Source organism: Symphodus melops (genome assembly GCF_947650265.1).
Source record: "Symphodus melops genome assembly, chromosome: 7".
NCBI classification, from domain to species: Eukaryota; Metazoa; Chordata; class Actinopteri; order Labriformes; family Labridae; genus Symphodus; species Symphodus melops.
In genome coordinates, this window is record NC_136697.1 from 10,099,845 (window position 1) to 10,125,761 (window position 25,917).

Consider the following 25,917-nt stretch of genomic DNA (forward strand, 5'->3'; position numbering starts at 1 on the left):
CTGAACACTGACGTCAAATAACAATCAGTCACCTCATGTGTAAGGATTGAACTCAAGCCTCTTCAGTTTTACAGGAGTGCAGATAGCAAACAATTTCCACTTAAAGGGAGGTTTCCCTTCAAGTTAAAGTTCAGTTTTAAACCTCACACTGGCAGTTTAGAATCAGTACTTGGAAGATGTGTCTAATCTCCAACTGGGAACCCTGCAGGGTATTACTCATAATATGACTTGATTGATAACCCTCACACCAACAGCTAATTTAGTCTCCCCCACTGATTTTAAAGGATGGGTAATTTAATCTCATATTACAGATTTATTGCAGTGACAGATAGAGATGCCCAGCAGTTTCTTGTCTCTATTTACACAAGCAAAGTCCAAAGGTTGCACATAAATTCATTACAAGACTTACTGGATGGCCATCTTTATCAAGGCCATGTATGGAAAGAGTGGTTGAATAACTTACATCATTGTGCCTTTATTGATCGAAAACGGTTCTTTCTGAAGGTTACCCCAACAGATAGAAAACAGAGATCAACATGGTTGGGACAACACCCGCTCCATGACAGGACAGAGTCACACATCTACGTAAGAGATCAAGAGATTAGTTTTCTTTCCTCTTCCTTTTCCTTACACTCTGGTGCAAAGTCAAAGTGCCATAAAAATCTCTCTGTCAGTCCCAGGAGAGCTGTCTTGCTGTATTTCCTTCTTCTTCATTGAGACGGATAGCAGAGGGTGACGAGACTAACAGCAGCCCTACTAGCTGACCGAGTGGGATTAATGAAGATAAAAGAATCATCAGGTAGACGTCTTAATGTTTAGTGACATTTATTTATTCTGTCGAATGGATACACGTAATTGTTGTCTCTGGAATGAAAAAGCAAATGCGTTAAGTAAAATGTTCATTTTTTAATTGTTTCTAATTATGATTCGCTGAAAGCCTAACTGGACATGTTTTGATGGAGTTTATTACGTTTTGTTGAAAACTGAAGCTCATGTTTTGGATTCTTTTGTCTAGGGAGTAGGACAGTGAGGAAGCGGAGATGTTGAGAAAGGTGAGTTTGGAGAAAGAATCTGACAGTAAACTTGTGAGTGTGTTTCTTATACAACATTTCGTATATCATTTAAGAGCATATTTCTTTCCTGGAGGTAATGTCACATTTCTCTGCTGTAAATCAACCAAGGGAATTCATGGAAGGATATGAAAACGTTTTCAGATTTTCCTAGACAGGCTATGTTTATTGTTCTGTGTATTTTCAGGGGGAGTGGGTTTGGGTGGACTCGGACATCGGGGTCCCCATTGGAGCCAGGGTGAAAGTCACACCGTCAGGCCAGTGGTTTCTGGTGAACGATGATGGAAAGGTAAACACCCTTTGTTGACTAAGATATTATCAATACAGTGTATTCTTCTACATCAAACATGAGGAAAACATTTTCCACCCTACATAGAGTAGATCTTGTTTAATTTCTCCCTTTAACCTCGACCAGGAGCAGAGTCTCTCCCCGGAGCTCGAGGCCTCTCTCAAGATTATGCACCCAACATCAGTAGAGGGTGTAGACGACATGATCAAACTGGGAGACATGAACGAGGCCGGCCTCCTCAGAAACCTGCTGCTCCGACACAAACAAGGCAAAATCTATGTAAGCCCGCACAAACCTCTCAGCTGAATTCATTTGACTTTTGAAAGGGAACGTTCACCTGATATGATCACTGACATGACATGACTTTGAAACTGTGAAAGTGTTGCCACTAGATGTAGCTACATTATCTGAGTTAGAGTGTTTCCTGCATTGAAGTCAATGTTCTCATTCTGCTGCTACATTCATTTTTAAAGGGCTCGTTCACACAGATCCCAAAAATGTTTGTCGTCAGAATTTGGGTACATTAATTTTACAGCTCGGTCTCCCGGATTGAGATCATCAAAACGAGATCTGCAACGCAGCAGAGGCACAAACAATGTTTCCTGCTTCATACTTTCTTCTCCACCCGCTCTAGCCACACCAGACATGTATACCTCTTATTTTAATGATAAGGTTTCAACCAGCAGAAATCAGTATTCTGAGCCTGAGCAGCTCAGCTTACAGGCACACACTGAGAGTGCTTCTTTTTCCCTTTAAGCTTGTACTAGACTCTCAGCCCACCTTTCCTCTGGATTTTGGGGGAAAAAAAGCGTCTGCTTAATGAATTATAGAAAATTAAGGCACCCAAGATAGTTGCACACATCCTGCACTCTCTTTATTCACTTGGTTTCAGTTCATGGGGTCTAAAACAGGTTGTATTTAAAAGCCTGTGACGCATCACCTGTGAAGAGAATCACACCAATCAAAGGGCGTCGGCGGATGACTTTAGTCAGATATTAATCAGCAGCAGAGATCCTTTCAAATGTGAGTTCAATAATGTTGTAAACATTGTATTTGCCGTCTGAAGGAGCCCAGTGGACTGTCTGACCAAATGGGATGTTCTCTCTTTTTCTTTCTTTCAAAGAGCTATGAGAAAGTCAAACAAAAGTCCATTCTCCTCCTCGCTTAAGGGCGGCTGCAAAAGTTAAAAAAATTTTTTAGTGTTTGATTTGATTGAACTGATGTTCTAAGATTCAAAAGAGAAACTCTACACCACACTGAAAGATGAAATGTGAAACCTGATTTTTCATAATGCCATTTTTCTCTTAAACGTAAGACCTACACAGGCTCTGTGCTGGTGGCCGTGAACCCGTACCAGGATTATCCCATGTATTCAGCTGACCAGGTAAAGCAGGCAAACAATGAACAACCAGATTCAAAGCATATTCTTAATATTTAACTTTTATCCAGGAAAAAAGTGTAATCTCTTCCTCAAAGATTCTAAAAATCGGATGTGTTTTCTTCAGGTACGGTTGTATCAGGGTCGAAAGCTCGGAGAACTTCCTCCACACATCTTCGGCATTGCTGAGGCCTGCTACAGTAACATGAAGCGCCATCTCAGGAACCAGTGCTGCATCATTAGGTTGGACATAAATCACTTCTTTTTAGTGTTTTTGATAAGAACTTATGTCAAGTTTTATTTTTAATTGCTTGGTTTTTTTTCTCTCTTTCAGTGGGGAATCAGGAGCAGGGAAGACGGAGAGCACGAAGCTGATCCTTCAGTATTTGGCAGCGGTCAGCGGAGAGCTGTCTGAACAGCAGATTGAACAGCAGATCTTAGAGTCTAACCCCATACTGGAAGGTAAACAACTGTGCTGACACCAGTACATTCAAGCAGCAGACAAGCGATCACTGCATTTCAAAAACACATCCCTGCTGCTCAGCCAAACAGTCGCCTATCAAACACAATGACAGATCAGATCAGATCTTACAAAGTGAGAAAGGAAAAACTTTTTTTTTTTTTCAGTTTTTTTTTCTTTCTTTGTAGGGTTTTTTTTTGTTTGTTTTTTTCAAATATAATGTGTTTAATCCCAGGAGAAATGTAATGTTGTTGATTTTTCTCATAGGCTCATAAAACTATTTTTTTTTTCTTGAATAAGCAGTTTAAAAAAAACACTCAGACATTTTTCAAGTATTTAAAAAAAGAATTGTCTTATTGAATTATTTGGTTCTGGGATGCTCTGACATCCTCTGCACATGAATGATGCACACAGGTACAGAATGATGGTTGAAAGTCCTTCCCGTTTGTTCCCTGCAGCATTTGGAAATTCTAAAACGATCCGCAATGATAACTCCAGTCGCTTTGGAAAATATCTGGAGATATTCTTCAGTAAGGATGGAGTGATTCAAGGAGCTCGAGTGGACCAGTATCTGTTGGAGAAGTCTCGTGTCTGCCATCAGGTGAGGCAGTTTGGCTCCTCTTATCTCTCTCAGAGGGCACATCTTTTTGTACAGCTGTAAAACGCTATCTGTGGCAGGGCTGGGTGAATAAACATTCTGTTATCCTAATCTTGATGTGTGGGTAGAGCAGGATACACCATGACACCTGCAGTTGATCTTTCTGCCACATGAACACTGACTTCTCCTCTCACCCTGTCAGGCCCTGGAGGAGAGAAACTACCACATGTTTTACTGTCTGCTGGCAGGATTAACAGCAGAGGAGAGGAAAATCCTTCACCTTGGAAAAGCCGAGGAGTACAGATTCCTCACAAAAGTATTTCAATCTACCTTCAGCCTATTGAGTCTCCTTCGCCAACCACAAAGGTCAACAACAATAACAATAACGGGAATCTTCCTTTCCACAGGGCGGCTGCATCCTGTGTGATGGAAGAGATGATGCTAAAGATTACGCACGCATTTATTCAGCCATGAAGATCCTTAACTTCTCTGACAGCCAGTGTCAGGAAATCTTCAAGCTGCTGGCGGCCATTTTGCACCTGGGTAACATCTGCTTTGAAGGTGAGCGTATGCAAATGTGAACATGTTTCATGAGCTGGAGTGACGGGCTTCCGCTTTCATGTCATATTTATGAATCCGTTTATTGTGACTCTCCAGTGAGAAGAGTTGGTTGATGTAATGATTATTTATTTTAGCTCTTTAATGCTTGGTAGATTAAGCTAAATGAATGTTTAGTAATGTTAATCATATTAATTATATCAAAGGGATTGTATGTCGACATTATTAATAACAATTATAAAACATACGTTTGATGTATAAAGTACCAGTCAAAAGACCTTTAAACTGCAGTTCTTGAGTAAATTAATATTCTCTCCAGATCTCCCTTTTCTTCACACTTTATTACTGTGTTGTTGTTGTTGTCGTCACATTTGATTAATTTTTTTCCATCCAGCAAAAACCCAGAACAACCTGGAAACCAGCGATGTCAGCAAGTCAGAGCACTTCAGCATCGCAGTGTCACTACTGCAGGTGAACTTTTGTTTGTTATATGACACTACACCTAATGATTTCACCGTCTTTCTTCTTCAGCATTCAACTGAGCTGTTTTTTTTTTTTTGGTCTTCAGGTCCAGAAGTCTTCTTTGTCCTCCAGTCTGACCCATCGTTCGTTCATGACAAACAGAGAGAGTGTGACTAAACCTCTGAGCTGTGATCAGGCCTCTGACTGCAGAGACGCCTTTGTCAAGGTACTGAAGTTCACTGAGTGTTGGTAGATCAGTGTGTTTCCTCATTACATCCTGGCTCCATAAAAGAACCGTGACTGTGTAAATATTCCCCCCTGTGTCTTTGAAGGAAGTGTTGGACTTTAAGACAGCATGACGGGAATTTTCAAGTCGGTTATTGAGAGAATCACTGAAACATTATACTGTTGTACTTCATATATACATTAACAATGCGTTGTGTATAGACCCATGAAACCATCCCATGGAATCACCACTTTTGTTAGTGGTATTGCCTGGTATTAAAATGTATTTAACACAATTAATCTGCTTCACAAACAAAAAAGTAATCACATCTATCGGATTTAAAATATATGTTTGAAGGCTCTTCAAAGTATAACTGTAATATTTCCCCCAGATTAAAATGTTTCACCTTTATTTTTAATTGATGAAATACAACACCAATTCAATTCATTTCAAGCTTCTGTTGGGACTTTTCAGCTGTGAATGAAACAGTGAAATGAATACTGGTGTATTATTTTAACTTATGAAAGCAAACAAGAGTTACTTACTGCGGGCTGCATAAGCAGTTTTTTTTTCACATTTTATGCTGAAAAGATTCACAATATTTGATACATCTGACTGTATCAAGAAAGCAGGGAAAGATGTATTGTTGAATATTATGAGTTAAATGTGTATGCGTCAAAATCAGCAAAGTGATCAGAGGCGCTGCTTTCTTCCACAGGGGTCGCCAAAACCAGCACAAACCAAACTTTCTCACAGTGGCTATGATTTGCATTTAATTATAATATGACAAAATGTGTCAATAAGGATGTACAAAGATAAAGAAGTTGAAGGATCCAGGGATTAAAAACTCCAATTACTTTTTTCTTTTTTTATATCAACATAATTTATTTTCAGAAAACTTAGTTTAGGGTGTGCCAGTAAACTTGTGGTTGGTTTACTCTCTGTTCTGACTGTGTCCACTGTCCTATCTGTAAAATACAGGCCTAAAAAGACTGCGTTTAACTGCTGTTTGTGTCTGATCTTTCAGGCAATCTACAACAAGCTTTTCATTTGGATCGTTGAAAAAATCAACAGTGTGATCTATAAACAGTTGATCAAAACCCCCAAATCCTCCTTCCTGTCCATTGGCCTGCTTGACATCTTTGGCTTTGAGAACTTCAAGACCAACAGGTCAGTATGGTTTGTGAAACATCTGCAGGACTAATCACAAAAGCACAAAAACTGAACAAATACCTCCCTGTCATTTTACAGCTTTGAGCAGCTGTGCATCAACTTTGCCAACGAAAAGCTGCAGCAGTTCTTTGTGGCTCACATCTTCAAGTTGGAGCAGAAGGAGTACCAGAAGGAAGACATCACATGGAATAACATCAATTTCAGCGACAACCAGAAGATCCTGGACCTGCTGGCTGGGCAGTCCTGTAACCTGCTGGCTCTGATTGATGAAGAGAGCCAATTTCCAAAGGTGCTGGAGCTTTAATGGGTTGATTTTTCATTGACATGAACAACATGTGTCAAATCTGCCGATTCAGTCTAATACTAGTGCCTGTTTTTAAATTCAGAGTGTCCTTTTTGTGGCTCACAGGGCACAGACTCTACGATGCTGAACAAGATGAACCAACAGCACAGTGGGAACAAGAACTACATTGCCTCTAAAAGTCAACACGACATGGATTTTGGCATTCGCCACTTTGCAGGCGTTGTTCTCTACGACTCTGAAGGTAGGAAATGAACCACAGAAAGTCTAACAGGAGACTAAAGAGCCTGCTGCTGCTGCTGTAAATTCATAGGTCATTCTCCGTTTTTTGTGTTAAGGATTCCTGGAAAAGAACCGAGACGCAGTTAGTTCTGACATCATCAAGATGGTCGACGTCTCCACCAATAAGCTGCTCCGTCAGATATTTGAGTCAGAGCTCTCAACAAAAGGAGGGAACATCGGCAACAACAAGAAAGTCATCATGACACCTAAGAGCTCACTACGGGTATGAAATCACCTTAGCAGTCATTAGAATCAGGTTTATTGCCGACCAGGTTTAAACAAGGAACTCGTCTGGGTGCTTCTGACACGAGAACAATGAACACAGAAGTAGAATAAAAAGACAGTCAAATGTGCAAAATATGTAATGAAGGAGGTGGACAGTTGTGCAGGAAAGATGATTAACCCTTTATCGGGCAAGTGACTATTTTTGGTAGTTTATGCAAACATTACATGTGGCCATGCTTCTGCACCTCAGTAAGGTCGTGTGATCCTCACTCAGCCAATCAGAAGAGATCACCCTATGTCACTGATCTTGCTATTGTGGCATTTGAACCAAATACAATTGCATTTTTTTTTATGTTTGAACATAAATAACGTTATGTTACATCCCCCAATAACACTCACCCTTTACATGGCACCCATTTCAATGTGCATTTTCAATCGTGTCTCAACCGAAAGGTAAGGGGTTTGTTCTCCACCTCCTGCAGCAACATGTCAGATGTGTCCTTGGGCAAAACACTTAACCCCGAATTGCTCCCGCTGCTATGTCGGCGATTCGTTACTACTGATGGTCTTACTACACAGCAGCCTCTGCCATCAGTGTGTGAATGTGCAGGTGTGACCTGCGGTGGAAAAACACTTTGAGTAGTCTGAAGACTATAAAAGCGATACTATTCGTTTACCAATTGTACATAGTGTAATGATATTGTTTATTTTTTCCTTTACTCTGAGTCTTGAGCTGGGATAACAAGTGAAACCTCTGATAGAGTCTAATCTTATCTGATCTTGTCTTATCTTATCTTGGGCCACCTTTCTGGCGATGGAGAGATAATGTTTCCTGTTTGGCTGGAGCTCAACTGATTTTGAGCAGAAGACATTATTGTACCATCGAATCCTAGAATGGTCTTGAAATGTCTTAATTGTAATACACGTTGCATTGATTATGAAACTGGTCTGTCTGTACAGGGTCGTACTGACGGCAAAAAACCAGTGCTGACACTGAGCGGTCAGTTCCGTCAGTCTCTGGACTCTCTGATGAAGGCTCTGTCCGCCTGCCAGCCCTTCTTCATCCGCTGCTTCAAACCCAACAACAAAAAACAGTCTGAGGTGAATCACACTACTGCTACTACCGTACATTGCAGAATGATTACACAGAGTTACACAACAATGGCTACTATTTTAAGCATGTGTATTTAAACAATAATAACGAAATTAGGGAGAGTAGTGGTTATGTAAGTTTGCACTTTTTTTCCACCTTTGGCTCTCATGTAGAAAATTAATTTTCCAGTTTGCCTCTCAGCCCCCAGACTATATGGGTTAACAACTATCTCTTCCTGTTTGTTACCATAAAGCAATCGAGCAAATTTCCTATAATATAAACCAGAGTCGAGTTGTACCTCAGAGGCTTTCCTCGCTGCTTTTAATTTAGTCAGAGTTATATTCCCTCCTCATGTTTTACCCGCTCCAGCATGGGCTATATCAGTGTCTCTCCAGGACTTTGTGAAGATGGAAATATCCTGACATCTACTGGATGGATCTCCATCATAGTTTATGAGGAGGTTCATTCTCCCCAGAGGATAACTCCTCCCCATGAATCGACTTGTAATGCCTTTAGCATCTCAAAGTTCTTTTTAGTTATCCTCTGAACTAGCTTAAAATCTACTTGGTGGGTCATTCCTGTCCCCAAGATGACTCCTTATGAATTATGATGACTTTCCCTCCAGAGCCTTGAAAGTTTCATTGGTTTCATGAAAATTTGGTTTTAAACAGTCGACATCTCGCAATTTATTGCCTTTGGTCCTTTGGTTTGGTTTCATATATCCCCAAACTGAAGACATTCCCATCGACCTCGGCTGTACTTTGCATTCATCTTTTTTACCAATGACACTGCAAGCGAAACTATTTTGGTCTGCCGTGGTGTTTTTTTTAATTAGAAGTGGATATTTTTAGAGCTGTGCTATTTGATTATATAACATTTTATATAATACGGGTGAAATGGCAAGTAAGGGTGTGTTGTTTCCTTTCCTTTTTAAATAATATCACCAACAATAAGCTGATAAAACCGTTTCAGACCTATTGTTGCTGTTCCTGCAAAGAAAGAGGCCAAACGTACAGTATCCACACTCACTGAAATCTGCTCTCCTCCAGCTGTTCGACAGAGAACTGTGTATTCGTCAGCTGAGATACTCCGGTATGATGGACACTATCCGCATCAGGAAGCTGGGATACCCCATCCGCCACACTTTTAACGAGTTCCTAAATCGCTACAGGGTGCTGCTAAAGACCACCGTCTGTGACCCCAGAACGGTTAGTCCTGTTTCTATGATTCATAACAATGTGGACTTTAAATTACAATTTGAAAATGTTTATCTGTAATTTCAACCAAGACAAATTCAGCACATTTCATTGTTCTATCTTTAAAGGTTGGTTTGCATCTTTGATGTCTTGACTGTCATCATCAAATAAACTTGTTGTTTCTGCAGAAGTCGGCTGCTGACTGCTGTGAAGCCATCTGCAGAACGGTGATTAAAGGAGAGGACAAGTGGAAAATAGGCAGGACCAAGGTTTTCCTCAAGGTGAAGAAAACAGACATTAGAAGAAATCATTCTATCCGACTTAAATAACCTATTATAATAATAATAGGAATTGTGCTAATAATCTCAGCGGGGTCAAAATGTGGTAAAAGTAGGACAAATATCGGAGTTGCTTTTGAAAAATGGTGAGTAGTTAGAGCTCAGTAAGGTTTAGAGAGAGACACAGAACTGGCTAAACACTGAAGCTTCAGTGTCTGCCACATGGAAACCAGAGTACCAGACGACTGCAGCACAGATTTTAAAGCTAGGGCCCAGAGTTACATATTTCTCCTTTAATATTAGACCTACATAATTAAATAACATAATAAGTAATTTTCTTGCCAAACTGAAAATTGTGAATGTGTTTGTGTCTTGACTTCAGGACACTCATGATGTTTTCCTGGAGACCCTGAGGGAAGAAGAACTGAGCAGGAAAGCTGTGGTGATCCAGAGGGTCATGTTGGGCCATAAAGACAGGTGAAGAAGAGATATGAGCTCTGATTTTAATGAGGTCATAGGTACAATGCATTATCTTTATTTACTATATGACAACAGGGATCGGCTTGCTTACATTGCAGCTACAGGTAGATAGATGTTATTATAATGATATGTGCTGCCCTTTTTTTCTGTCTTTGCAGAAAGTCTTTTCTGAAGAAGAGGAGGGCAGTGCTGGTGCTGCAGAAGAACTGGAGAGCATACAAACAGAAAGAAGGAGAAAGAAAGGTCCGATTCTAACAAGCTTTTATGAAACTCACAGGTTATAGCTGACGTAACGCTGTCTGCCCAGGTGTCTGCTACAATAACAGAACTTATCTCAGGGTCCACTGACCTTGTCCTTTGTTTCAACTCTCACTCCAACCAGCTCCAGCGTGGCTACGACCGGCTGACTGCAAAGATCCGGAGTCGGAAGCTTCAGCTTCAATACCAAAATCAGAAAGCAGCAGCGCTGACAATCCAGAGCCAGGCATGTGACAGAGTGTATGAATACTGTGCCTATACATACATACAAAAAATACAATGATTTATGGTTTTATTACTTTTGGCATTAAATATTCTGAACTTTTTTTTATTATTTTTATTTTTACAAAATGCTTTTATTAAATCCAACTTACTTCACCCAAAACCTTGTTACTTAAAAACAATGTAACTCTACATATTGTTTGTAGAGGTGGGGCTACAGCAGCCCGAGCTGGCAGCCCCCTCACTCTGACATCTCTTCATTCGTGCATGTCCATAAGATCCTGTTCATGTGTGTGTAATTCAGCCAATGTGTGTGTGTAACTAGCTCAGCTACACGGTGTAAAATTGAATTTCCACTCACATATAAATGAAGTATATATCTTCTTCTTCTTCTGCTCGTCACACAGAGGCAACAGCTACTTTTCCTTAGATCAAACAGAAACAAGAACATTGAGGGACATCATTCTTATTAACTCCTTAATAAACTACTTAATGATACTGATTAACTACAGGTACGAGGCTACAAGTCACGAAAAGAGTGGAAGCAGAAGAGAGAGGCGGCTATCTTGCTGCAGGCTCACACCAGAGGTCTGCTGGCCCGAAGAGAAGCTGACAGATTAAGGAAGGACAGAAGAGATGCAGCGATTGAAACTGTAAATAATCCCATCACTGTTCCTGTTTTCCAAGGACTGCAACCATTTCTTTTGTATTCTGTGTGTCAACACCACTCTCTCTGTATTCTCTCTCCACAAAACCTCCTCACAGGACTTAGTTTTACTCCAGGAGAAAGAAAGACAAGCACAGATAGCCTTGAAGCTTCAGCAGCGTCTTCAGCAGCTTGACATCGCTCTATCACAACAAGACGAAGAGGAGCGTGAGTCAATCACTGAGCAGGACTTCAGGGAGAACGTGTATGAACGCACACCCACTCCTCCTGTGGAAGTGGTCAAACGAGAAACACTGATATCAGATGAATTTAAGGTAACTGATAATGTGACACAATTCACATCATCACATATTACATTGACTGACAAAACCGGTGATATTTATCATGCTTTCACTCTTAAGACGAGAAATAACCTGTTCGAGCCGCAGGAGAAACCCCCGATTAACATCATCATCAGTCCAGCCTCAAACTCGACGACCCCGACGCCTTCGATGAGAGTGGAAGAGGACGAGGATGACATGTTTGATGAAGACAGCGATCAGTTTTCTTTCTACAAGTTCAGCGTACAACACTTCCACTGCGAAGCTACACACACGCACGCCACGCAGAGAATCAAACATCCTCTTCTGCCTCACGATGACGAGGCCGACGCAGTGGTGAGAGCTCAGAGAAGAGAGAGAGAGATAGATTTATATTTTTCTTCTCATGACAAATCTAACTCGTACTTCCTCCACCCGTTTCCCCCCCCCCAGGCATGTCTGAGTGTGTTCTGGATTATTATGCGTTACATGGAGGACACGCCAGAGCCAAAATCAATGGACGGCGTGTCCCTCGCGTCAAGCACGATCTCACGTGATGTTCCTCACAGGCGAGGCCGCCGGCTGAGCAGCCTGGTGGGGCCGGACCAGGTAACAAAGTCTCCTTAGTGAGGTAGTCGCTTTTTATTGTCTCCCTAAGGAGAAATTTGTTTCGGTCACAAGAGAATATCACGTTCTCATACACATCACGGAAAAAAACAAAACAAAAACAAAAACACGTTACAACACAAAGGTCTGTTTAAATACAGCATAGCTTCATATCAGTAAAGTTGTTAAAGTGTGTGGAGGATTGTGGAGGTGACATATTGATTCTGTTATTGATAATCACCACCAAACATCAAAGTTATTTTTTGGCAGCTATTTGCGATTTAGTCACATTTGAGTCATTTTCACCCTTTATAGTTTTATTCATGTTGAGAAGCTGACAACTCATGGAGGTCCATTTTCAGCCTATAAAATGTCATTACATTGTTCATTACTTTAAGTCAATATGCTTTCTCCTTCTGTCCCTCTGCTTCAGCATACACAAACGCACATAGGCACAGACAAATACAGACACACAAAGACAACCACACACACATCATCTCTCCAGCCTTATTTTGACACACAGGTTGGACACATAGAACGTTTGATTATGAGTGTCCAGATCACGACTATCCTTTAAGTCCTATTTGAGGACAAATACAAAATATACGTATGCGTGGTCATAGTTTTTATGATCAAACTTTATTGTTTCTCTATGTGAGAGTGTTTCTATAACTGTTTAAAAGGCCTTTAGAAAGGTCTCAATGATTCATTGTTTGCTCAGTCATTAGTAATCCCTGTATTTTTCATGGCTCTTCTCGATAGAAAATTCTGAGGAAGAACAAGAAAAAGCTCGGAGGTGGAAGAAAAGCTTCCACCATTCCTGAGGAGGTCGGTGCTCTGCTGTTCATAATTTAATCAGTATATCTGTGTCATTATGTGCGATCGAGGCTGATTGTTCTTTCCCTCTCGTTGTTCACCAGTCGGAGGACCTGACAGAAGACGAGGGCGTCCTGATTGGAGAGGGTCCTAAACTACAGCGATACCTAACATCCCAGGAGAAAATACACATTATCATTGGATACGCTCTATCCAAACCAGGCATAAGGTCAGAATGAGAAAAAAATACAAATAAAGCACACTGACATTAAGATACAAAGTCTGTAAGCAATAGAGAGTTCCTTCACATAAGAACAGGCATGTTGCCTCCTGTACTGTCTGCAACATATTATAAAGGCGTCTTTGAACCATTTAAGTTGTCGTATCATTTCCCTCTTTTTTTTGCCTTTTTTATTTTTCTTTCTGCTCTGATAAATTAGATCCTGCTTCCTAAATGGAAGAGGCAAAAAAAGAAGCACCAAGTAACTCAGGAAAAAAACAACTATTTTTATTTTTAGAAAAATGGAAAAAAAGTTAAACTACAAGATTTTAGAAATTGTTCACATGGATTAAACAACATTTTTATTGTACATTTGCTTCCGAGACTTAAACACATCCATTTAACTCCGAGAATGTTTACAACACAGTGTATTTGGGTGCTGTAAGAGGAGTGGTTAGTATCTTTTTTCCTAATTGATTGGCCTGCTTTACTCTTAAATTGTTGAAATGAAACCTATCCTGCTTGCATCAATATATTTACAGTGAACTGTGGAAAATGAATATTTATGGATCATTCCTTTTTCCATGTAAAATGGTTAGCATTGATTGTTTCTGTTTGTTCCTGTCCCTCCTGTTTGTTTCTGGAGCAGGGACGAGATTTACTGTCAGATCTGTAAGCAGCTGTTGGAGAACAGGAACAGGAGGAGCCGCACTCTCGGCTGGACTCTTCTCTCCATCTGTCTCGGGATTTTCCCCCCGACAGACTTCTTCATGAAGGTCGGTGTGCAACGAGTCAGTCGCACAGAACCCTGTTAACTTAACGGTGTCATTTTGTGTGACTCTCTCACACGTCACTCTGTCCCTGTCAGGAGCGATTTCCTCCTTTATCAAAGATGGATGTCAAAAAACGATAAACACAGCACCTCATTTAAAGAGTTCACACCCACCTGCGCTGTTGGTTGTATTAGTCGTAACATGAGATAAGACGAGAACACCAAATAAAGTACAGTAATAATCTTTATCATTGTTTATTTTGAATCATCTGCTAGAAACTGAGATTTACATCCGTTCAATGAGTCACTTTTTCAGGATCTTTTTAAATACGTTTACGAAGCATCAGTCAAAGTTGGTGGTTAATCTTTTCCACCTCGTTTTAAACTTTAAAGAAAAAGGAAACAGGTACCACACCTGATAAACATAAATCAACACACGCTAAACCCTAATACATGACACACTCCTTTATTTAACTCTTTGGTGTCTCCTGTTGATCAGTCAGTCTTTTTAACTGGGATAAAGTCATTTATTGACTTTATTGTTTCTTGTTTTTGTGTGATAAGTCTTCCTCTTCCCTCTCTTTGTTATGGCTTTTACAGTCTTTGTTATTATTTCTGTGCAGCATCACTTTTTTTTTTACTTCATTCTTCACAATACTGCTCGTGTCCTTTTCTCTCACTTGGCCTCGTGTTGAATTGACCCTTTCCTGCTTTGTTCTGCAGTATTTGGAGAGTTTTGTCCGTAGAGGGCCGGGTGGTTATGCAGCGTACTGTACTGAGCGCCTGCGTCGTATAAGAGCAAACGGTGAAAGAAAAGAGCTGGCATGTGTCATGGAAATACAGGTAGAGACACTGAATCATATTTTTGTCCATTTCTTGGGGGGGGGGGGGTGTTCCTGATGTTTTTAATCCACTTTCACCTTCCTTCCTATTCTCTGACAGGCTGCCACGTCCATGGAGCCGTTAGACGTGACGGTGACTGTGATGGACGGGCGCTCCTTCAGTCTGCCTCTTGACTCAGCCTCTACCTCTGCTGAGATCTGTGAAGCTGTGGCTGACAATATTGGCCTCAGAGACACTTATGGATTCTCCCTGTATATCAGTCTATTTGAAAAGGTGAACTTTACTTTTTACGCTCATCTCATCCCTCCAGGCCGCCCCTTTGAATCATTTCCGACTGTTGTTTAATCAGCACTGAGTTCCAGTATCAATAAATGCTGCTGCTTTGCCTCCAGATGTGGTCTCTGGGCAGCTGTGGGAAACACATGTTGGACGCCGTGTCTCAGTGCGAGCAGGAGATGAGGAGGCAGGGAAAGAAGGAGAAGGACGCCCCCTGGAGTCTGTCCTTCCGCAAGGAACTGTTCACACCCTGGCATGACTGCTCAAAGGATGCGATCAGCACGGATCTGATCTACAGACAGGTCATCAAGGGGGTCAAGTCTGATGGATACACCAGCGAGAAGGTGAGAGGGGAAAAGCTGTCTGAGCTTAATGTCTGGGGAAATGCTAAAGCTAATGTGGAAGAAATAAAGAATTCTCAAGTCTTAGACGTTGTGTAAAATGTAAATGCATAACGCTGGTTATTCTTATTGTAATGTGAAACATTGTCCCCAACTCTACAGATCCACCCTGCTTTAATATCTGTTCTTACAACCCTCAGACCCCTTTAGCTCATTGTTTTGGTTTAGTGCTCTGATATTTTACTGTTTTAATCCAACTTACTTTCTGCTTCAGCAGGCAAGGGTTTCCTTTGAACCGTCATTATGCCCATCATTATTCAAAGTTAACTTTAAGCAGCTAAGTAGCAAATTACTTTGAACAAAGTTAAGCTGTTAGCAGATACTTCTTGATGGTGGCTTTGTTTGGTCAGTTTCCTAACCAGATTGGAACTCCTCACAGCAGAGGCGCTGCTTGTCAATAGGCGAGGCAGGCAACGGCTTTGGGCTCGAAGGGCTTACAAACCTTAAACCACAGCAGCGTGCACATTTTGCAACGAGAGCAGGAAACCTCTCTCAGGTGGCCCCATCCGACAGCACTCGCTCTCCATGCCCTGCTTAGCATCACATGCTTTGTTGCTGTGAAAACCAACGTTTTTCCATGAAAGTTGGCGAGAAGACAATAAAAAGGAATTATCTATGATGGTGATGAACGTTGGTTTGAAGGGGCCCCCAATGAAATTTTGCAAAGGGCCCAGACAGACTCTAGAATCGCCTCTGCTTCAAAGTATGAAAAAGGTGGTTTTTAGAATCCAGTAAACCACCTTAATGTGAGGCTCAGTTGTTTTGGTCAGCATCTTTCTTTCTTTAACATCATTGTCCATTCCCAAACATAAACATCTCTCAGGAGGATGACTACGTCCAGATGGCAGCGAGGCACTACTACATCCGGTTTGGCTCCGTTTACAATAAAGACAACGTGCGGAAGGTGGTCGATGAGTGCATCCCAACTCCGCTTATAGAGAACAAATCAATGGCAAAGTGGATCCAACTCATCAGCACTGCACACTTACAGGTACAGCGCACATATGTGTACTTAAAGCTGAGTTTTTATGTTTATGCGCCTAAGATTCATTGCAACGCTGTCATTGTTCAGGGGCCTTATTGCAACGGGCAGCAGACGTCAGAGAGTGTGAAAGGAGAACTGGTGGAAAGCGCTCGACAGTCTTGGCCCATTTTCTTTTCGAGGTTTTATGATGTCACAATGATGTCAGGTAAGTTAGCATACACCTTATCAATTCCAATAGGCCTTTGTGCTTGTAGGCCTTTCTTTTTATTAATGTGTTTTTCTTTTCAACTTCGTAAAAAAAAAACAAAAAAAAAAACTTTTAAATACCACACATGGTGAGAAAAAACTGTCAACGCGTTTTCTACTAATCCATAAAATATGTTTGTGGTGTGACACATTGTTTCTTATATTTCTAGTACATTTCTCTTATTAATACTCCTTTCATTCCCAGCATCCCAGCTGACATTCTGTGACCAGGTGCAGTTTGAGAAAACTGTAGACAACTCTGTACTCGTCCTCTGACACAGTTGTTTTCCCACATCTGTCCACAGGACCTCCTTTGGCCAAAAGCAAGTTCTTTGTGGCGGTGAACTGGAGCGGCGTCTTTTTCATGGACGGTAAAGACAAGAGTCTGCTGGAGCTTCCTTACCTGGAGATGAAGGAAGTCCGCTTGATAAGGTATGGAAAGCTTTCAGGGTATTCTGCTGATAAAATATATCTACAATATGCATCATAACTGCAGAATGACATTTCAAACACAGACCTATATGTCCAATTGGTCTGCAATAATTCTTACTTTTTTCTGAAACGATTAATGTATCATTTGTCTTGTTTATACGGTATGTTGTTGGCATTTCCCCTCCTCCTTCTTTTCCTTATTTTATGAGTAACACTCCAGCTATTTCCTCCGCAATTGATATCCTTTCTCATTTAACGCAAGATAGTGTACAATTAAAATAGGACACTATTCAGTCCTGCACAAACAAAACATTCAAGAATCCCATACGAGTACATGTCCCTGTTCTGTGTTAATTGGACTGAAAAAAGATGACACAAGAACTTGTTTCAACGGATATCCCTGATTCTGCGGGCCTCATCTCCTCTTTTTTGTTTTCAATGAGCTCTGACGGGTTTTTAACAGATAAATCTGATGCTTTGAATCTGTGCAGTGACGACAATTTGAGTTCTCAGTCAATCAGTTTGACCTCGATCAGAGATGAATTTGTCTTGATGACTGAAGAAGCTTCGGACATGACAGAACTCATAGAGAAGAACCTGGAGGGGCTGAGACAGCGCTCAGTGTATGCTGTAGTTCAGCATGATGCCAGTAAACAAGGTAAGAGACAGCGTGTGCACTTGTAAAGTTGTTCATTTTACTGAACACGTGTTCACACACACATTCCCTTGCATCTCTCTTTGGTCCTTTCTTCAGGTGACCCAAAGTTCCTGGTGTGTAAACGAGGAGACCTGCTGCTGGTAGAGAAAGATGAAGACTATCCTCCTGGAGACAACTTGATCACAGCCACTAATCAGAGGACCAGCAACAGCGGTGCAGTTTATACAGATGCTGTGCAGTTTCTGCCAACTCTCAGCAAACCCTCGGATGAAATGCTGGTAGAGTCCCTTTTCATGTCACACCTTTGAATTAACACTCACTGGATCAAGACGCGCAAGTGATTCACAGAAGAGGGAGTGTGTTGTGAACAGCTGTAATAGGAATATTTTGCACACATACACACACCAGTCCGAAAAGAGGCAGAACAAGAGGAACATGTGAAAGGAGTTATATCTATAAGCAGACTTGCATTCATACATTCGATTGACTGTCGACCTATCCTATCATCTCAGGATAAAAACGCGTATAAAGGAATCATTTTGTCATGTTTTTTAACGACAACAAAGCTTGTCTTCTCTTTGTGATAGCAGTAACCATTTCTGGTGGCTTGGTGGTTTGTGCGTGAGCCCCATGTACGGAGGCCATAGCCCAGGTTTCAGTCCGACCCGTAGCTCCTGTCCTGCATGTTGTCCCCCACTCTCCCACTCTCCCACTCTCTCTCTCTCTCTCTCTCTCTCTCTCCCTCTCTCTCTCTCTCTCTCTCTCTCTCTCTCTCTCTCTCTCTCTCTCTCTCTCTCTCTCTCTCTCTCTCTCCCCGATTTCAGACTCTTTCTGTCCTAACTCTCGAATAAAGCCACAAAAAGTCGAAAATATTCACATATTCAGAGTGCACACTACTGAAATATGTTTTTGCAGGGACTTGTCAGACCCATTGTTGTAGCGGTGTGTCACAGTAACATGATCTCCCTCTTGTGGTGAAACTGATGAAATGTTTCTTACCAAACAGGAGCTGCTCACTCCAGGCTCCAGGAAAACGTCAACAGCACAGAGCTTTTCTCAGAGAGAGGAAACAGTAGCTCCTTCCTCCCTTAAAGAGTTTGCACTGGAGAACTTCAGGTAGACATATAAAAGAGTCCTTTTAAATATTTAACAGCCAGCCAACTAATTATTTGGTTTAACATATAATATGTCATTTGAAGAGGAGGGTGCAAAGAGAACCTTTGACTCTTGTATTAGTGTAGACTGCTTGTATTTTTAAATATATTTTTGTTATTTATTGTTTCATTGCTTTATGATTACTGCCTGTTTGATGACAAATTACCCTCAGGGTCAATAAAGATTATCCTTATCTTTATCCAACAGTCATGTTGACCAAAGAGTTTGTAGGTAGTGTTGTTAAACTCTCCAGAGCAAAGTTAAACTTAAATATCATGCACCTATCGTTCATTTTAAATGAAATCCGGGGATATTTTTTCCGAACTCCCTCAGTGACTCTGTGTGCGCTCCTTCTCTCAGGCCTACAGGTAAAGATGTCAGTCGACAGGGTGCCCTCAGAGGGGCCCGCAAGGAGAAACTGTGGGCTTGTACCAAAGAGCCTCTCAAACAGCCGCTGATGAAGAACCTGGCCCGTCACTCGGACCTCAGCAACCTAGCATGCAACGCCTTCACTGATATCCTTTAAAACAAACGTTCCTGTTTATATAAAAAAAACATTCCTGTTTATATATCATGTCAGTGCTCTTCCACACACATCCCAGTCCTTTAAAATATTTTGTCCCTTTTATTAGATTCACATTTAGATTCTCTCTATTTCCCACAAGGGGACTATTCATTTAAAAATAATATAAAAAGTACAAATTAAATTTCTATGACATGCAAGTACAATTTGGAGGTGTGCAAATGAGAAATAGCAGTGCAAGTGAAGAAACCTTAATTTCCATTAAGTGTTTAAATTGCACTTGGGATAACCACAGGTTGAGGTGAAAAGCTCAAACAGAGTCTAAAGTGGAGGATTCCGGCAATCCAGTGTCGCATAATAAGGACCTGCCTGTTATTAATGTCCCGAAGTCAATAGCCTGATTACTCCCTAGAATATTGCCTGCTGTTTAAGTTTCCAGCCCTGCAAAAATACAAAAACCTCTGTTAAACTTCAAATAGAAGCTGTCTAGAACAGATAATGGTACTTTATTGGACTCTGCCTCCTGTTTTCTTTAACCTTTGCTGCTACCTATCCTAAAGTACATGGGTGACTACCCAATCAAACAAGCTCGCAGTCCTCAAGAGCTGGTCGAACAGATCTTTGGTCCGGCCACGCAGCATGAAGCTCTGCAGGACGAGATCTACTGCCAGATCATGAGACAGATGACAGGAAATAACAACATGTACTCGCACAGATTCTAATAATAAGCACATTTAAAAAAAAAACTAAATCAGATGCCAACATTTCTAATTGTCTTTGCATTTTTTAATCAGGTTGAGTATGGATCGTGGCTGGCAGCTGATGTGGCTGTGTACTGGCTTGTTCCCGCCGAGTCACAGTTTAATGAAATATACTGAGCGCTTCCTGCAGACTCGACCCAGAGAACAGCTGTCTTTCGAATGTCTGCAGAGGCTGAAAGAAATTCGCAGGTCAGCATAGAGTTTAATACATAAAAAAAAAACTTAAGCTATACCGAGAGGACGGTGATGTCAAGGAGCAGAATACATACATTACTTTTAAACGTAACTCAATGAACCAGTGATGGTATACAGAAATGGACGACACATCTTCTGACTTCACTTTTTGGGAGTTGTCATGTCGGCCATCTTTTTATTAAACGGGTGTAAGGTACATATAAAGCTGAGGAACTAGCAGATAACTGTAATTAGATTTGTATTTGTATGTTTTATATTTAGTTAAATGGTACAATCACAACATAGTATCAACTTTTTTAGTTACCTATATACATTATAAATGACATGTTTAAAATCAATGATCTTGATTTCTATTTCAGATCCCCGTTTGGTTTAAGTTTAGTTTCCATAAAGAAGTAGAAAAGAGTGTTTATGTGTGGTCTGAATTCAACAATCTGAATGCTTTTATACCCACAGTAAGGATCCCAGGAAACTTCCTCCTCATATGGTTGAAGTGGACGCCATCCAGCAGAACAGCACACAGATCTTCCACAAAATCCACTTTCCAAATGATACAGATAACGTAAGAAACATCCCAACACTTTAATGAAGTGTCCTTGTGTGTACAGACTCTCACCAGCAGTTGTCTTCGTCAGATTATACACTGCATGACTTTCTATTTTGAGTCATTCTTTTGACTTTTATCCAGCCTTGAACAGAGAAACACAAGCAAACATGATTTCAAATGTGTCTTTGTTTAGCTTTCAAATATTTTTCAATGTCAAAGACTGTTAGATTTTTGGAGAACCATTTGGGGAATCATCTGTTTCTTTCATGCAGATATTTGAGGTGACATCAACGACCACGATCAAAGAGCTGTGCTTCAGCATTGCCTCTCTGCTTAAACTGAGCTCAGCTGAAGGATACGGCCTGTACCTGAAAACACAACAAAAGGTGCAGTTTGGTAACAATCTTTCAAAATGAATGAATGAATAAATATATATCACTTTTGTTCAAACCTTAAATTACATTGTGATGGGACAGGAACAAAAGCTGGATTTTAATTTATCTTCACCAACACAGACTAGAAATGTTTTGCTTATTGATATCTTGTGAAAGAGAGGCAGATTATTTAAGATTAATCTTCTTTCATTCAAACTTTGAGATTTTATATTGTATTTAATTATATTGATTTTTTTTAAATGAAATTAAAATGTATAAAAAAATTAAAAAATACACAGGTCCATGCGTCTCTTCTGTTTGACATGCATGTTTTTAATTCTAAGGTCACAAGCATGGAAGAGGAGAACTATTTCTTTGACAGTTTGAGGCAAACATCAGACGCTCCAAAGAAAGGAAGAAAAGTGAAAGAAGGTATGAATCATGGTGACATCTCTACTTATTCATGTCAGTGACGCTTCATATTTTTAATTTGACTATTGTTTTCCAGGCACGCCGACCAACATACCACACCTGGTGCTCTTTAGGAGGAAGCTGTGGTTCAATGTGACTCCGGAGAAAGACCTGATCGCAGACCTCACCTTCCATTTCCCACAGGTATTCAACCAAACACTCTCTTCATTCTCACATATTCTCTTTTTTTAAGACATGTACCATTGTGGCGATACATGACTTCTGTTTTACCTCCATACAGGAACAACCAAAGTACCTGCGGGGATACCACAACTGCACCAAAGAGGACATGATCACACTGGCAGGGCTTCTCTTCAGAACTCAGGTAGATTCAGACAGGTCCCAGTTCATCATGATCCCAAAAATGTTGAAGACGCTGGTTCCTGCCGACCAGATAAAGCTCATGTCACCGGAAGAATGGAAGAAGGTACGAAAAAAAAGGTTTAGAAGCAGGATGGTAACATGTTGTGTTTAGTGTACCCAATGTCTATTGATTGTGTTCTCTGTTTTTATATTTGCAGCACATCATCTCCTCCTACAACAAGCAGAGCGGTATCACCGTTGAAGAGGCCAAAGTTGCTTTTCTGAAAGTCATTTCAAGCTGGCCGACCTTCGGTTGCGCCTTCTACGAAGTCAAAGTAAGTCATAAGGACAAAATATGAGAGAAGAAAGCCTGTAACAATTATAGGAAAAGTGATTACTCAAGTTATAATCTAACTTAACTTTGCAGCAAACATGTGAATCCAGCTACCCAAACATAGTTTTGATCGCTGTCAGCAAGCAAGGTGTGAGCCTAATAGACCCAAAGACAAAGGTATGTACCAAGCCAAGCACGAGGATACAAACACTAATAATCACTAGAGCTTGACCCATATATCCCTCAGAAGATATTATCAGACCGATACGGCCAATAATTGGTATTTCAATGTCTGCTTATTTAGTTTCATGCTCACAACATTTTTTCAAACAATAAATGTAACGCAGAAAGAAATGCTGAAATGGTTTCATTATGTAGTTTGTTCAGCATAACGTGCTCTAAGTTAAAGCCAGAATGTCCAACATTTTACACATGAACAGAGTAGAGATCCAGTATATCCTCTGAAAATCCCTGAGTCATGTCTATTAAGTGTGACACGTGAGTCCCGCTGTCTGTGATGTTGTCTGAGCATGTAGATGCAGTGTGAAGTTAAGTCCAAATTAAAGAGCGCTGACATTAGTCTGCTAACACAACAATGTAGCTCGAGACGAAGGTCATTTTGGCCGCCGCTTAGTGCTTCATTATGGTGCTTTCCAATTTGATCACTCCTTTAATAAAACACAAGGGGAGGGGGTTCGGAGGTGTGTCACTGTAGAAGAGTGGAGGATTCAGTGTGGCGGAGGTGTCGCCAAACAGCCGTTTACTTTGGTTTCATGCATAGTGCTTAAGGGCGACGTCTACTAGATCCAAAAGTCGCACATTCCTCCTTTAAGAGAACCGTAACAAGTTGTTTTGTAGAGTCGATAGACACTAAATTGTTGCACAATCCAGCTAGGTAAGATTAGTTTGGCATTTAATCTTAAAAATTCCCTTAATCTGCAACCACATGGCTGACTCGTGGGATGTTTCCTCTCAAATATCAATAATAGTCTCTAATATCTAAAACCAGCCCGCCTAATATATACATAATTTCAGGTTGTTGTGTGATAGCGAAATATTTGTACTCTGTTATTTTTGTTAAATATTCATAGACTCACATCTGTGTTATTTGTAAGAAACGTTGATAGCTTCATTTGGATTAATGAGGCCGTGAACCTTTCAGGAGCTGCTGGTGATGCACCAATATAACCGCATCACAGACTTTTACAGCAAAGGAGAAACCTTCCAGATGACTATTCGCACGCTGTTGAAGAGCACCATCTTTACCTGTGAAACCACACAGGTGAGCACCTTTCTGTCTAGTTATCCTGAATCATGAAAGACGGGACATGATGGAAAACTGTCCATTGTGCCAGTGGTTGGTAATACACATGAGGTTTGCCTTGATGTTGAGAGTGGTGTGAGAGCTGTATCTTAGATGTGGGAAAGATGTAAATCTTGGGAATCCGAGCAAAAGACAATTCAAATCAAGTTTATATAGCTAATTTACAACAGCTTCAGCTGACCAAAGTGCTTTGTTTGTTTGTTTTATTTTGGATCCTCAATAGCTTGGCATAGCGAGAAGCTATTCTTCCTGAGGTCCGCAGCCTTTCATTGTGACAATACATTTCACACATTCAGAACATAACAGTTTACATAAATAAAAACAAAAAGAAACAATCACAAAGGCTCGGTATGATTTTCAGTATCTTAACTTGGTTAAGATAACATGGTTACATAAAAAAGGCCCATGGTCCTATCAGTACTGATTTAGGTCTTTTTGAGATAATGTTCTTTGAGTATTTTCTTTTTAAAATGTATGCTGTGCTTTGTTGTTTAACCTGAATTTCAGCATTGCTCTGTATGTTACTGAGCGTTGAGATGCTGATGTTCTTGTTTTAGGAAGAATAAAACAACTTCCCACAGCATGCCTAAGGACAGAGAGTCAGGGACTCCTACAAATCATGAACCACGGGACACATCATCAGTAGTGTACCTTTGAGTCACAGGGTGTTTTAGCCTTTTAGCACTAGACACCCTCATCAAAGGTGGCCAGCTACAGGGTGATTAAACCTGAGCTTGTGTCCCATGCCCAATCATGAGAATTGCCCAGTTGTTTAAATGGTGCAGCTCATGGGACTATGCAAGGCAGGGGATGTCCTCTTCCCTGAGTCAAGCTTAGAGCTGATTGTTCACCCTACTCCTGGAGGGTTGGGATCTGGGTGAGGGGAGAAAGAGTATCCAGGTTCTTAAGTGATAGTATGCAGGATTAAAAAAAAATCCATCTGAGCCTTTGAGCTTATCAACCTATTTGGTAACTGAGTTTAATGATACGTAAACAGATTAATTATTTTCAGCCTGCAGTCATATTAGAACCTTGAAGAAATAAAATAAAAATCATTGCATATGTGACTTTCAGTTTTCGGATTGAGAAATATTTCATAGAAAAAACTTATTTTATTTATTTATAAAAATATTTTAATTTATTTATAAAACAATGGAGGTTCAAACTCCCCACCCTTGTTGTTGTTGCTGTTGTTACACAATTCTTGGCACATTGTAGAGATGCACCTGAAACACAATAGTATTCTTAAATTCTGACAAAAATAATTTGGAAAAGAATAAGAAAGTAGCCAATGTAAACTGTATTTTGACTTTACTGGGATATGTCAATGCAACAATATATCATGACTCCCTGAAGTATCAGATATGATGCTGACATTTTCACCAGAGCTTAATGATACGTAAACATGAAACATTAACTGTTAAATCGATCAACACATTTTCAACACCATTTTACTATGAAATATGCCACTTAATGGGGCTGCCGGTGGTGTAGTGGTTTGCGTGTGTGCCCCATGTGCAGGAACTGTGGTCCTTCGGCTGGGCAGCGCAGGTTCGGCCTGTGACTCCTTTCCTGCGTTTCATTCCCTGCTATCTCACAATTTCTGGCTCGTGTTGTGAGGCATAGAAAGCCTGAAAATAAACTTCAAATAAAATTTGCCACAAACTGTTATGTTACACATTGCCCCATCTACTGAATATTCATATTTAACTATCAGTAACAACATTAATTCTTCTTTTGTCTAATAATTTTCAAAGTTTACACAAGTATTGATGAAAATCACATTCTTGTCAGCGATGGACAATCCCCATTTTAATGTGTCATAAAAAGGTCATATGGTGCATGCTTTCTGCCCTCTCGGGGATAATCTGTGCACTGCATGTATCTGGTTATATTCCTCCGGTTTTTCTGGAAAACAATTAATTTGGGTGTGGATGCAGAAGTCATCAAATAGGTTTCACATGTTTTACTTTTTTTCAGGCCGAAACAATGGAGGACCTCCTTAGATCGTACGTCATCATGTATGAGAGGCAGAGGGAGACTTTTCAGCCCAGGACCAGCATGATTTTCTTTTGAGGCTTGAATGGAAAAGAATAGACTTACCTTATATTATTATCAATTATTATAAAATCTGGATCACTGTTTGCACAATAAAACACT

General features: G+C 40.5%; 1 protein-coding gene across 1 annotated transcript; it reads left to right on the forward strand.

Annotated features, from left to right (window-relative positions):
• The first annotated feature begins 1,287 nt into the window (after window positions 1–1,287).
• On the forward strand, window positions 1,288–25,917 carry LOC306827541 (unconventional myosin-VIIb-like). Its single transcript, XM_079349435.1, has 48 exons — window positions 1,288–1,359; window positions 1,486–1,638; window positions 2,675–2,743; window positions 2,865–2,980; window positions 3,072–3,199; window positions 3,656–3,798; window positions 3,998–4,111; window positions 4,203–4,356; window positions 4,748–4,824; window positions 4,922–5,041; window positions 6,069–6,211; window positions 6,293–6,503; window positions 6,624–6,759; window positions 6,854–7,020; window positions 7,983–8,123; window positions 9,165–9,323; window positions 9,500–9,592; window positions 9,972–10,066; window positions 10,228–10,312; window positions 10,452–10,553; window positions 11,062–11,202; window positions 11,315–11,530; window positions 11,618–11,872; window positions 11,969–12,124; window positions 12,884–12,949; window positions 13,042–13,166; window positions 13,807–13,933; window positions 14,653–14,772; window positions 14,872–15,045; window positions 15,165–15,392; window positions 16,273–16,440; window positions 16,522–16,639; window positions 16,986–17,112; window positions 17,604–17,770; window positions 17,867–18,048; window positions 18,777–18,886; window positions 19,286–19,440; window positions 19,998–20,151; window positions 20,243–20,398; window positions 20,861–20,966; window positions 21,224–21,337; window positions 21,670–21,757; window positions 21,834–21,940; window positions 22,038–22,223; window positions 22,318–22,434; window positions 22,527–22,610; window positions 23,596–23,715; window positions 25,738–25,917. The coding sequence occupies exons 2-48, from the start codon at window positions 1,528–1,530 to the stop codon at window positions 25,831–25,833; spliced, it is 6,327 nt and encodes a 2,108-aa protein (XP_079205561.1). The 5' UTR covers window positions 1,288–1,359; window positions 1,486–1,527; the 3' UTR covers window positions 25,834–25,917.